The sequence below is a fragment of the Saccostrea cucullata genome, unplaced genomic scaffold (genome assembly GCF_032062105.1).
Source record: "Saccostrea cucullata isolate Sc308-1 unplaced genomic scaffold, CSIRO_AGI_Scuc_v1 ctg12632, whole genome shotgun sequence".
NCBI classification, from domain to species: domain Eukaryota; kingdom Metazoa; phylum Mollusca; class Bivalvia; order Ostreida; family Ostreidae; genus Saccostrea; species Saccostrea cuccullata.
This window is the reverse complement of record NW_026921396.1, coordinates 2,776-14,773: the sequence shown is the minus strand read 5'-3', so window position 1 is coordinate 14,773 and position 11,998 is coordinate 2,776. Positions and strand designations below refer to the sequence as shown.

Here is an 11,998-nt window from a genome sequence, read left to right as displayed (position 1 = left end):
AAATTATATTCCATGAACAAAAACAAAAACAAAATTTGCTTAAAAGATAAGAAAAAAATTTGAAAAAAAAATTGGAATGACCTTGACCTTTGACCTTGAAAAAATTTCAAGGTCAAAGGTCAAAGGTCACAATGCAGTTGACCCCATACTTCTACCTCTTATAGTTTTTAAGTTATAAAGTTAAATAATAAGTACGTAGATGTTAAAGGGCGATAATTCATATAAGGGGTAATCAAATCCTTTTCCTTTTATACAGAGAAGTTAGGCCTAAAGACCCTTAAGATATTAGTGAAAGTTTGGTGTCTCTACAGTCTACAGTTTTGGAGTTGTAGCAATAACAAAGTTTTTCACAAAAGGGGCGATAACTTTTAAAAAGTTTAATTTTAGGGGACAAGAGTGAAATCTTTGAAACAGTTTTAAGAGTTCATATTGATGATGCATAGACATTAAGTATATGTTAAAAGACAAAAGAGATACAAAAAGAGCTTAATTTCTCAATTTTGGAATGACCTTGACCTTTGACCTTTACAAGAAATATAAGGTCAAAGGTCAATAAATCTTATGCAGTTGGTCCCATGTCTCTACGACTTCTCTTTTTTAAAATTTTTAATTATTTGTAAAATTCAAAAAGTTTCAGGGGCAATAACTCATTGAAGGGGTTAGCGAATGCTTTTGCAATGAATAGATTGAAGAGTTTTCTTAATTAGTCGAAGACATTGGTGAAGGTTTCATACCTCTGCGGTTTACGGTTTCTGAGGAGTAGCGATAACAAGCTCTTCATACAAAAGGGGTCGTAACTCCGAAAGGGGTCAAGGTTCATTTACGCAGGGTGAACTGCAATAATATTTTACGGAGTACATTCTTATGGACTATAAATCTTTTCGATAAATCTTCAAACAAAAAAACATGCGGCGGAAAAATAATAAAAAAAAACTAGGAGACTTATTGTTCAAAGAACAATAAGAGGTCTTTCCAGCTTTTTAAGTGTTTCCGTGTCATTTGGGTTGAAAAAAAGAAGAAAAACGCCAATAAAAAAAAAAAAAAAAAAAATTAAAAAGTGCTGCCAGCAGGATTCGAACTGTGGACCCTCAGATTGCAAGGCGAACGCTCTATGCACTACGCCACAGGCTCCGATGAAGTTGGTTTCCGTAAACTAACAGTGTAGAAAAAAAGAAGAAATGAAAACACGTGGATTTAAATAAAAATAGAAACGCGTGAAGTTTTAAATAGTACAGAAACACGTGTATTTATTTGTTTGTGATGGAACATAGGGAGGAATAATGAATAGTTCTAAGAAAAACGATTGGTGGATATTGAAAATGGAGATTTCCTGTAAAAAAAAAACATTCGAGTTTGTTTATAGTTTGAATAGATTGAGTTAATCATACAGAGCTTAAGATACATTCGAACTTCCGTGTCGGCACTGTGTTTACAATTTGTGAAAATATAGGCGCGTTTGTTTTGACAGATATGGTGAACTCATAGGTTAGATTAAATAATCATCTCTATTTGGATTGAATTAATAGTTATGAGCATAAATTAAACTTGAAACATGCATTTCATGAAGAAAACGGTGTCAGCGAGAGCGTGGAAATTTATTTGATAGGAAAAATCCCTATTTTCGAGATTCATCCGATTAATATTAAATCTAAATAAATTTCAAATAAATTCCACATTCTAAAGAGAGCAAGAATACTTGGTATTAAAATGTCGTATTAGAGCAGGAGAATCAAATGCTATTAACAAAAACTGAAGAAATAGCCAAGGCAAGCTTTAATTAATTTTTATGCTCATCAGCACTTATATTTTAGACAGAAAAAAAAATGTAGTTTTCGCCGATATTGAATAGAATTTCATTATACTTAAGAGACTCACCGTAAAACTCTCAGGACACTTTCTTTGAAGTGTCTTCTACATTTTAATCTGAATTTCATGTCGATGTGTGATCTCCTTTAAGCTGTACAAAATTTGTTTACGTCACTATTGATTTTTTTTTTTGAGAAAGAAGGGGGGGGGAATATAAGCATTTGTTTAAGAGAGAGTTGTAAATACCTCCAAGACCTTAAGCTTGATTGTGACCTTTGGGTCAATGGGGTCAAAGGTCAAGGTCATTCATCAAGGTCAAAGGTCAAGGTCATCCAAAAAAAAAATCCACTTACAGACTTGAGTTTTACACTTGAAGCTGAATCTAGGTAAAGGTTATGAATACATGTATACCTTTTTAACTTTTGAGAAAAGGTCAAGGTCTAAGGTCAAGGTCAAATATCAAGGTCAAAGGTCAAGGTCATTTTATTAAAAACCCGTAAATAAGCAATTTTGATACTTCCCAATGACCTTGACCTTTGACCTTGACCTAATCTTCAAGGTCAAAGGTCAAAAGATCTGATGCAGTTGGACACATGTCTTTACGACTTGTCGTTAAGAAGTTTTTACTTCTTCGTAAACATCATAAACTTGCAGGGGCAATAACTACTTAAAACGGTTTACGAATTCTTTCGCACTAATAGAATGAGAAGTGTACTAAATTAGTCGCAGACATTGTTGAAGGTTTTGTACCTCTACGGTTTACGGTTTCGGAGGAGTAGCGATAACAAGGGTTTACACTGAAAGGGGCACTAACTTTTAGAGGGTTCAGTCTTAGGGGACAAGCATGGAATCTCTGAAATGGGTTTAAGAGTACATACTAAAAATACAAAGATGTTTAGAATTTGGTTAAGAACAAAAGAGCTATAAAAAATGCTTAATTTTACATATTTTGAATGACCTTGACCTTTGACCTTGACCTAGATTTTAAGGTCAAAGGTCAACAAATCTTTTGCAGTTGGTCCCATGTCTCTACGCCTTGTCGTTTAAGAAAAGATCTTGATATTCGTAAACGTTGCAAACATTCAGGGGCAATAATTCAATATAGGAGTTTACGAATCCTTTCGCAATGTTTGATTGGAGAGTCTACTAAATCAGTCGTAAACATTAATAAAGGTTTGGAATCTCTGCAGTTTATGGTTTTGGAGGAGTAGCGATAACAAGCTTTTATTGCGAAAGGGGTCGTAACTCCGAAAGGGGTCAAAGCTCATATACGCAGGGTCAACTGCTAAAATCTTTTACGGAGTACATTCTTGTCGACTAAAAATCTTTTCGATAAATCTTGAAACTCAAAATCACACGGCGGAAAAATAATAAAAAAGAAAAAAAAAACAGAAGAAAATCAATAGGTCTTTCCAGAGAAAGCTGGAAAGACCTAATAAACAGAAGAATATCAATAGGTCTTTCCACAGAAAGGTGGAAAGACCTAAAAAGAAGAAACAGAAGGAAATCAATAGGTCTTTCCACAGAAAGGTGGAAAGACCTAATAATAGGAAACATAAGAAAAACAGTAAGGTCTTCCGAAGGAAGTTGGAAGACCTAAATAAGTATGATATAAACAAATGCTGATGTTTACCTGGTGCCGTTTAACCAACATCATGGTTTCCTTCACCTCTTCACCCCTCCTTACTTTAGGAAACCAAGGAAAGCTCCAGGCAGACCACGGGCCATTAAGGAAGACCCAGTGACAGGAATTAAACCACCAGCCTCCTGCACGAGCACCATTTTCAGCAGTTTTTTGTATTCCTGTCGTTATCTGTCTCCGGAGTACTGAAGTACATCCCTGACAGATCGAAGTTATCGGGATGACCAGTATCTAACATGCTGTCACCTGTAGAATGACAGAAAATATATGATAGAGATATATGTAAGGGATAAATAACTCGATAGCGTTGAATAGTTTAGAGAAAACATTCTCTCCGAGGGCCGAAGGCCCGAGGAGTGGATATTTTCTCTAAACTATTTAACGCTATCGAGTTATTTATCTTACTTTAAAAAATTCCCTACTTTTGACCCCAAAGAAACATTTACCCATTCAAATATCCAACGTGCTCTAATACAATAGGATGTAGCCCATTTAAATATCCAATCGTGACACAAAACAATAGCCTGATCGAACACCCCTTTAATTCATGGACTAGTGAGCATGAAACTACAAGGTTCTGATTTCATTTCAACCCTTTTCATTGTACTGAACAGTCATAAAATCAGACGAAGAATATTTTTAAATCAGATCGGATCCCCCTGACTGAATTTGTGGAATCATTAAATGTATACATGTATACTGAAACAAATAAAATATGCCAATATGGATATAAAGATTTGATTGCTTATTCTTTATTATGTGTGTAAAAGATTCTTTTTATATGAAATATTTATCACTGTAATGATGATTTTATGAGTTTGTACAAGCCAGACTTCATAAAGTTTTCATTTCACATGCTGAATATTACATGTATCATTTAGTAAAAAAAAATATTTCGGAAAAAAAGGAAATGGATCGTTCGCGATTCGAACCCTGGACTTCTCACATGTGAGGCGAGAGACATACCACTACAACACGGAACCTCTTTAAACTGGTAAAAATTATATGTATATAAAAAAGATGAAGTCACATACATGTACACGTTCGATGTTTTCAAAAGTTTACAAAAGGCATGGTGTCTAATTTAACCATTATTAAACAGTTCTAATACCCCGGTAGATGTAATTAGAATATAAAGTCCGCCTAGAACCTCTTTTATACGTAACTCTCCTCATGCCCCTGTGCTAAAAATAGCGACAAGTAATACAATAAATACTTATAAAACGGGGCGGGACACTTTGATAGGGGTGAGAGAGGTCCTAGGGAGTAGTATAAAATTTTAGTTTTAGTATAAAATTACATTGCAAAAGCTCAAAAACTTCTTGAAATATCGCCCGGAAAGGCAAGTGTTGCACACAGAGAGAATGTATAAACTTACGACCTTGAACTTTGACCTTTTGACTTCAAAATCGATAGAGGTCTTTCTTTGGCCAAAGGGAGTTGTTATTTTAAATTTCATTGCAAAAGCTCAAAGGGTTCTCGATATATCGCGCGGAAACGAAAATGTTATAACAGAGAGAATTTGCGAAGTTATGACCTTGACCTTTAACCTTTTGACCTCAAAATCAATAGGGTTCTTTTTTACTCCATAGGAAGTTGCTTTGCAAAATTTCATTGTGAAAACTCAAAGGGTTCTCGAGATATCGTAGGGAAACGAAAGCGTTACAGACAAACAGAAAGACGGACAGCTGGACGGACGGACAGACCCATATTAATGTCCCCAACTTTTTAAGCGGTGACAAAAATACTAGTATAATCCGATAGGTGCTTTGGAATTAAATATAAATTAACAACTAGTAATTTTATTTTTTTCAAAAGTAACATTAAACATTTTAACAAAAGAACAGAAAACACACTGACTTTAATAACTACACTAGATATGATCAGGTATAATGGGGGGAAAAGCATACCCTGTTCACTGGTCACATCCGCCGTCAGATTTTTATCACGATTACTGAGTAGGCATTCCACAGAAAATAATGACATGACCATATTTCACAGCTGAATGGAATTTTGCACTTGTGTTGGAAAATATTCTTTTTTATTGATTTGACAAAAAAGTGGTTTTGATACTATAACATGTATCAAAAAAAAATTAATAAATTCGTGATTGTAACAATAAATAATTTTTTCTCCTCCTTCCCATATCTTTTCTCTCTTTCTTTTTTCTCTCCCCTTTTCTCTTTTGAGCTACGTATTACGTACCTAAGGTTCCCGTGGCAAGTCCTGCAAGAAAGAGTTGATATTTCTCTGTTTCATTGGCGACCGAGAATTGACCGTATTTTTCATACAGAGTTGTACCATCCAGTAGAGTGATGGATACGTAAAGGGATGAGATCTTTTCTTTTGATAATTGATGGATTATGTCATTTCCTGTATAAAGGTATATTTGAAATTTAACGAAAAGTCCATTGCAATATAGTTATTCTTTTTTGAACATGAATATATATACATTAATGTAAAGTCAAATTATTTTTTCTTTATCTGTAGACATTGATGTTAATTTTGGTCTCATGAAGCCATTCCGCTAAGTGATTTGTCCTCTTGCTTTCATTTTTTTTCTTATTACTTAAGATATCGATTAAACACGATAACTGGGTATCGTCAAACACATATATGTACTGCACAGTCCTAAAACCAGATCTTTGGTACGCTTCAATTTTTTATCTGCATAATAAAGAATTTTTGTCAAACTAGATACTAGTATATACATTCACCAACCCAGATATCCTGTTCTGGTGTACCAAAACCATTCTTGTATTCTGTCCAGTTCCTGACAAAGTTCAGTGATCCATTAACGCGTTTCTGAATTGCCTTTTAAAATTAACAGGTAAAGCAAAGGTATTTTTTGTTTCGAAAAATAGTGTGAACAGTATGTTATGATACAAATTTAAAATACTCATTTTTTTATGCTGCATTTTTCAACAAATACTCTTATTTTTAATTGTATTATGTATTGTTAATTTTGAAATAATATAATTTTAGTTGTAACACGTCATTTAATTGGATGAAGATTTAAACAATTTTGTATAACATAACTTGCCTACGTCATGAGTTACATCAAAAAGGTATTACTCCGCTTGACGTTACTTTTAAAGTATGTTAAATTTGAAGTGTATTTCCAGAGGAAAATTGTCTCATTGTCTTCACTGAAATTAAATCATAAGGAATGAAGCTTATCTCAGCTATAACAAAAGTTTAAATAGCTTCATTTCTTAAGTAACACTTAAATTGCCTTGGCCTGTCAGTAAAGTTTTAACATAAAGTAGAGTAAAGTACATACCGTCCATCCCCCGCCCATTGTGTGCATATCACAGTACACTCTGACAGGACTGGTAATGGTGCCATAGGGATAGATTTCGTACACCCCTGATCTGGTGTGTCCATCTGTATGAAGTTCCTTACAATCAATGGGGATATCTAAAGCAGAAAAATCAAAACAAAACAAACTAACAATCTACAGGAATATCTAAAGCAGAAAAATCTTACAAATTCACAATATATGCGAATATCTAAAGTGGAAAAAAACTAATAATCTACATGAATATCTGAAGTGGAGAAAACTAATAATTTACAGGAATATCTAAAGCAGAAAAAATAATAATCTACATGAATATCTGGAAAAAAGTCTTAGAATCCTATAATGTATAATACAGGTAAAGAGAAGGTACATTTTCACCTAAAATCATTTTAATGTTTTAAGCATTTCAAATTTTTAATCTCTGATATGGTAAAGAGTATTTGTTGTAAAAAAAAAAGTCCAGTCAATCCCAAAACACAATTGATAATTTAAGCGTAATTTGTAATTCTAATTTGAAGGATTATTAAAGAGGAGTACATTTCTAAATGATGTGCCACATAGAGAGTAAAGAGAACTAATAATACAGTCTGCCGTTATGTGGGATGCTGGCTGACTTCTCTAAGACAGATTGTAAGGCCTTTTACACAATGAATTTTCCAAGAACTGAGCGGAGCTGAAAGGAATACAGAAAACCCATACGAATCCATGGAGCAGGAGTCCAGTCACAGTGTTCAGTACAGTTATTGCAAGCTAGAGAAAACATTTTCGAGTTACTAGCTTAAAGTGCTCTTTTTTTTGTAGTGAATTACAAACTATCAGTACATGTATTTAGAATAAATACGATGGAAAAATACAATTATTTATACTATATATAAAGCAATCTTGTGTCGAGAAAAAATTGTATCGCGCAAAGTTAATATTAATAAACTTTTTCGACCTAAAAAGTAGTGCGATAAAAACCGATGATCTGTTAATAGTTTTTCTGTGATTTGTGTCAAAGGAGGAAACAATAATTATACATACAACCATTAGAGTAGTATCTCCAACCGGCCTCAATATACATATCAGAAGTGAAAGTCTTCTTGTGGGTACGGCAGTTACTCATTTGAGAATTAAATCCAAAGAATTGACACTCCCCATGACAGAGAGCTGCACACTCGATCAACGATGTAGAATTGTATTCTTTTAAAAGTTCGTTATTTGATTTTTTATCATCAAATTGTAGTTTTGCAATGTATTTCCGAGAAATAATAGTAGACTGAGACACCGCAAAAAACACAAAAATTAAATAGATAGCCCAACGATCTCCCATTTCGTAATTTGTATATAAAAGAGCTAACTGCTGCGTACCTGTTAGAATTTGCTATGGTATACCAAACGTCAAATATAAATGTCAAAACGTATATCAGTTACTTAAAAAATATTGGCTAATTGTTACGTACGCCTAATGTTATAATTTTTAGGTCACTCAGGTGACCTATTGCTATCACTTTTCGTCCGTCGTCGTTCGTCGTGCGTTAACATTTGAACATTTTCAGCCTCTTCTCTGAAACCACTAAACCAATTTCAACCAAATTTGGCATATAGCATCTATGGATAAAGGGGAACAAAAATTATGAATTTCATGGTCCCTGCCCCCCGGCCCTGGGGCCTGGGGGGGGGCAAAAACCACTGAAATTAGTGCAATCTTTAAAAAATCTTCTTCTTTACTCCTGGACAGCAAGCAGTCAAACTGTTTGCATGATTGTAATCAGCATTGAGTCCTCTACCAAAATTGTGAAATTCATGGCCCCGGGATCATGGGTTCTAGTGCTAGGGCGGGGCTAAATAAGTATATAGTGAAAATACATTATTTCTTTGAAAATCTTCTTCTCTGCTACTGGGTATTAAATAAACCTACTAAGTACATAGTTATGATGAGCAAGAGTGCCTCTTCCAAAATTGTGAATTTTATGGCCCCAGGGTCAGGGGTTCTGGTGTTAGGGTGGGGCTCTATAGATAGTGAAATTACATGAATTCTTTGAAAATCTTCGCTGCTCCTGGGTATTAAATAAACTAACTAAGTGCATAGTTATGATGAGCAAGAGTGCCTCTTCCAAAATTGTGAATTTTATGGCCCCAGGGGTTCTGGTGTTTGGGCAAGGATCTATTGATTATATTGAAAATACATGAATTCTTTGAAAAAAATTCTTTTCTGCTCCTAGGAATGAAATAAACTAATTACATAGTTATGATGAGCAAGAATACCTCGTCCAAAATTGTGAATTTATGGCCCTAGGGTCATGGGTTCTAGTGATAGGGTGGGGCTCTATTGATTATGTTGTGAAAATACATTAAATCTTTGAAAGTTTTCTTCTCTGCTCCTTGGTATTAAGCAGATAAACTACCTATATAGTTTTGATGAGCAAGGGTCCTAATCTTCCAGAATTGTAAATTTCAAGGACCCAGGGTCAGGGGTACCATAAAGGAGGGGGGCTGTACATATATACTGAAACTGGATGAATTGTTTGAAATCTGCTCCTTGGTATTAATCAAATATTTTTGAAAAGCAAGGGTGCCTTTTCAAAATGTGTGGATCTAGGCCTAAGGGTCAGGGGTTCATGTGTGATTGGGGCATTACTGATCATGCTGAATATTACTGATTACTTGAAATGCATTTTTCCCCCTACCCTGCCTATGGGTATTAAGTAAACAAACTAAGCAACTGCTAAGTATATTGTTATGATGATCAATGGTGCCTCTTTCAAAATTGTGAATGCCATAGCATCTGGATTAAAACATGAATCAAATTCAATCACTGGAAAGTTGATGCATAATGCCCAGGTGACCTATAAGGCCCATGGGCCTCTTGTTAATTATCGATTTTGTGGCATTCAATATGAATTGTCATTACCATCTACGTTTCAATTGCAATTCCAAATATCACAAAGAAAAAATGTTGCTTTTGATAATTAGTGTATATCTTTTATGTAAAACCTCTACCATGTTAATTTGATCAACTGCCTTTAAATTATCGAATTTCAATCTCTTTATTCTTTTTTGTTCCCGCTTTCATAACAAAAATCATACGTTTTGTTTTAACACGTTTGTTTCCGCTCTATATCTCAAGAATTTTGAATTTTGCAATGATATTTTATACATGTAACATAACTGCCTATGGTACCACCAGCTCCTCTTGAAATATCCCCATCGACCCCCCTCCCTACTCCACCCCCCCCCCCCCCCGATCCGCACATGCTCTTTAATTTTCCTTAGTTGGTGTTGATATTCTCCGAATTAGCTTGTTCAATTAAAAGGCATCTAACTCTAAATATAATTAAGCCCCCAAATGTCGGTGTAACACGTTAAACCATCAGTGATATACATGAATATAATTTTGAATTTTTTTCTTTTGAATGTTTGACTTTCCCAACTCCTTTGACTTGTAAGTACAAAGAATAGTCAGGGTATTCCGCAATTTGAGATTTTCTTTTGCAATTTGTACAAATGTCCCTAAACCATGAAAGTTTTTCTGTTTTAGGCAGGAATCCGGAACAATCCCTGTGGACATGTAATGAGAATATAACCTAACAAATAACATAAATATGTTTATTGTGAGACAAATTCGATCCAAAGATAGGATGTACTTGTGTACACATAGAGGAATCTTAAATGGAATTCAGTGACATTCCAATGGGATTGTTAACAGAAAGCTTTAAAACGTCTTTATTTAAACGTTTTTAACGTTCCACAATATCATTTGTATATCTTTTGTATTTTAATTCCCCCCCTTAATTGGGCTAGCTTTTTTTTTTTTGCTTGTTAAGAAATTTATGGGTTGGATTTTTTTGGGGGGAATGGGGTGCCCTCCCCCCCCCCCCCCCCCCCCCCCCGGGAGAAATTTCTGATTCCGCCTCTGTCATTAAATCATATGCATTTCACAATAAAAATGAGTTACCATACAAAGTGTAAAACGTCGAATTTGTGACAACTTTGCCTTAAACCAGGCTGAAAAAAGTGAGCTCCCTCCTTATTTTTTGTTTCGTCAAAAGACATTAAAACTATTCAGATGAACAGGGTCTAAATAGCTTGACACATGGCAATATTATTTCAAAAGTTTGAAATCTAATATTAATGTCTAAAGCTTTTGTTGCTTTGTGATTTTGTTGTTTAACAGACAGACACAACACTGGCAAATGTAACAGGATTAAATCTTATAAATCTAATTAATGTACATTGGAAGTTTTCTTTTTGAAATGAGGACAAACAGAGTTTATGATGTTTTTGTCCCCATAGAATAGACTTGATTTGTTGGCAAATAAACAAGTCGGTAATATATAATTTTTTAACAGAAATATTAAAATTTAGTATAGATATATTTTAAATTTTAAAATCAGAAATAATGAGTTATTTTTTCCCCACTTGATTAGTAGTAGTAGGGCGTTTGCTTTTCCCTAGGTAATTTTTTATAAAATTCTACTTTACCGCAATATAAACAAAACAAAAGTAATATCTGCACAGTTCCTTGTTTACAAGAGACAAAAGTAGACTAAAGAAGAATGCAGTAAACTTTACATCCAGTTTTGGACTTACCTCCAGCAACAGCTCCGTGACTGCGATCAAGATACAAAGTATACAAAAACTGAGCTGTTCCATAAGAGTTGTGAACTAAATATGCAGCGTAAAGTCTAGACCAATATCCCAAGGATAAATAGCAGTCACTGTGATGGTTCTTTAAAATCAGAGCCATATTCTTTAACAAATGAGATGTAAAATTCAATGCAAGCATTTAAGCTCCATTCGAATGATTCTTTCTCATATTGGTAGAAGCTATTAGGCTATTAAGTGAGATGTGTTTAGAAGATGTAGAACTATTACTTTTTAAATTTCAGAATTTTTCATAGTTTTAAGATTTTTTGACCGTTGGTCAATTTTTCATTTTTTTTTTTTTTTTTTTTTTTTGAAAAATTTAAAAAAAAAACTTCATTTTTTGCAATTGCTAGCTTTGAAAAGAAAAGAAAAACATTAAAAATGATTGTACTTTTACCATGAATTCCGTGGAGTCATTATAATCATGTTAATGTTTGTGCGGTTCAATGTTCGTTGACAATAAAAAATTTTCTTGTTCATAAGTATGTATTTTTTTGGATTATAACTCATTAATAATGTAAATTCAATCAATCAATATGTTAACAAAAATTAATGTTCATGGAGATGTAAATTCATGGGGTAAAATGACTCGTGAAATCCACCATCATTGGTTTCCAAGA

General features: G+C 33.9%; 1 protein-coding gene across 1 annotated transcript; it reads right to left on the bottom strand.

Annotated features, from left to right (window-relative positions):
• Positions 1–3,590: 3,590 nt before the first annotated feature.
• On the bottom strand, positions 3,591–11,478 carry LOC134259869 (ficolin-1-like). Its single transcript, XM_062742469.1, has 5 exons — positions 11,322–11,478; positions 6,732–6,868; positions 6,166–6,262; positions 5,654–5,821; positions 3,591–3,694 (listed from the first exon to the last, which is right to left on the bottom strand). The coding sequence occupies exons 1-5, from the start codon at positions 11,476–11,478 to the stop codon at positions 3,591–3,593; spliced, it is 663 nt and encodes a 220-aa protein (XP_062598453.1).
• Positions 11,479–11,998: the final 520 nt, after the last annotated feature.

What these genes read in the sequence shown, in the direction of transcription:
- LOC134259869 (XM_062742469.1), bottom strand. Translation starts at nt 11,478, where the DNA reads ATGGCTCTGATTTTAAAGAACCATCACAGTGACTGCTATTTATCCTTG. An exon ending in TCACGGAGCTGTTGCTGGAG is followed by an intron (nt 6,869 to 11,321) that starts GTAAGTCCAAAA and finishes TTTCTGCTTTAG; the next exon opens with ATATCCCCATTGATTGTAAG. An exon ending in ACTTGCCACGGGAACCTTAG is followed by an intron (nt 3,695 to 5,653) that starts GTACGTAATACG and finishes GTCATTCTACAG; the next exon opens with GTGACAGCATGTTAGATACT.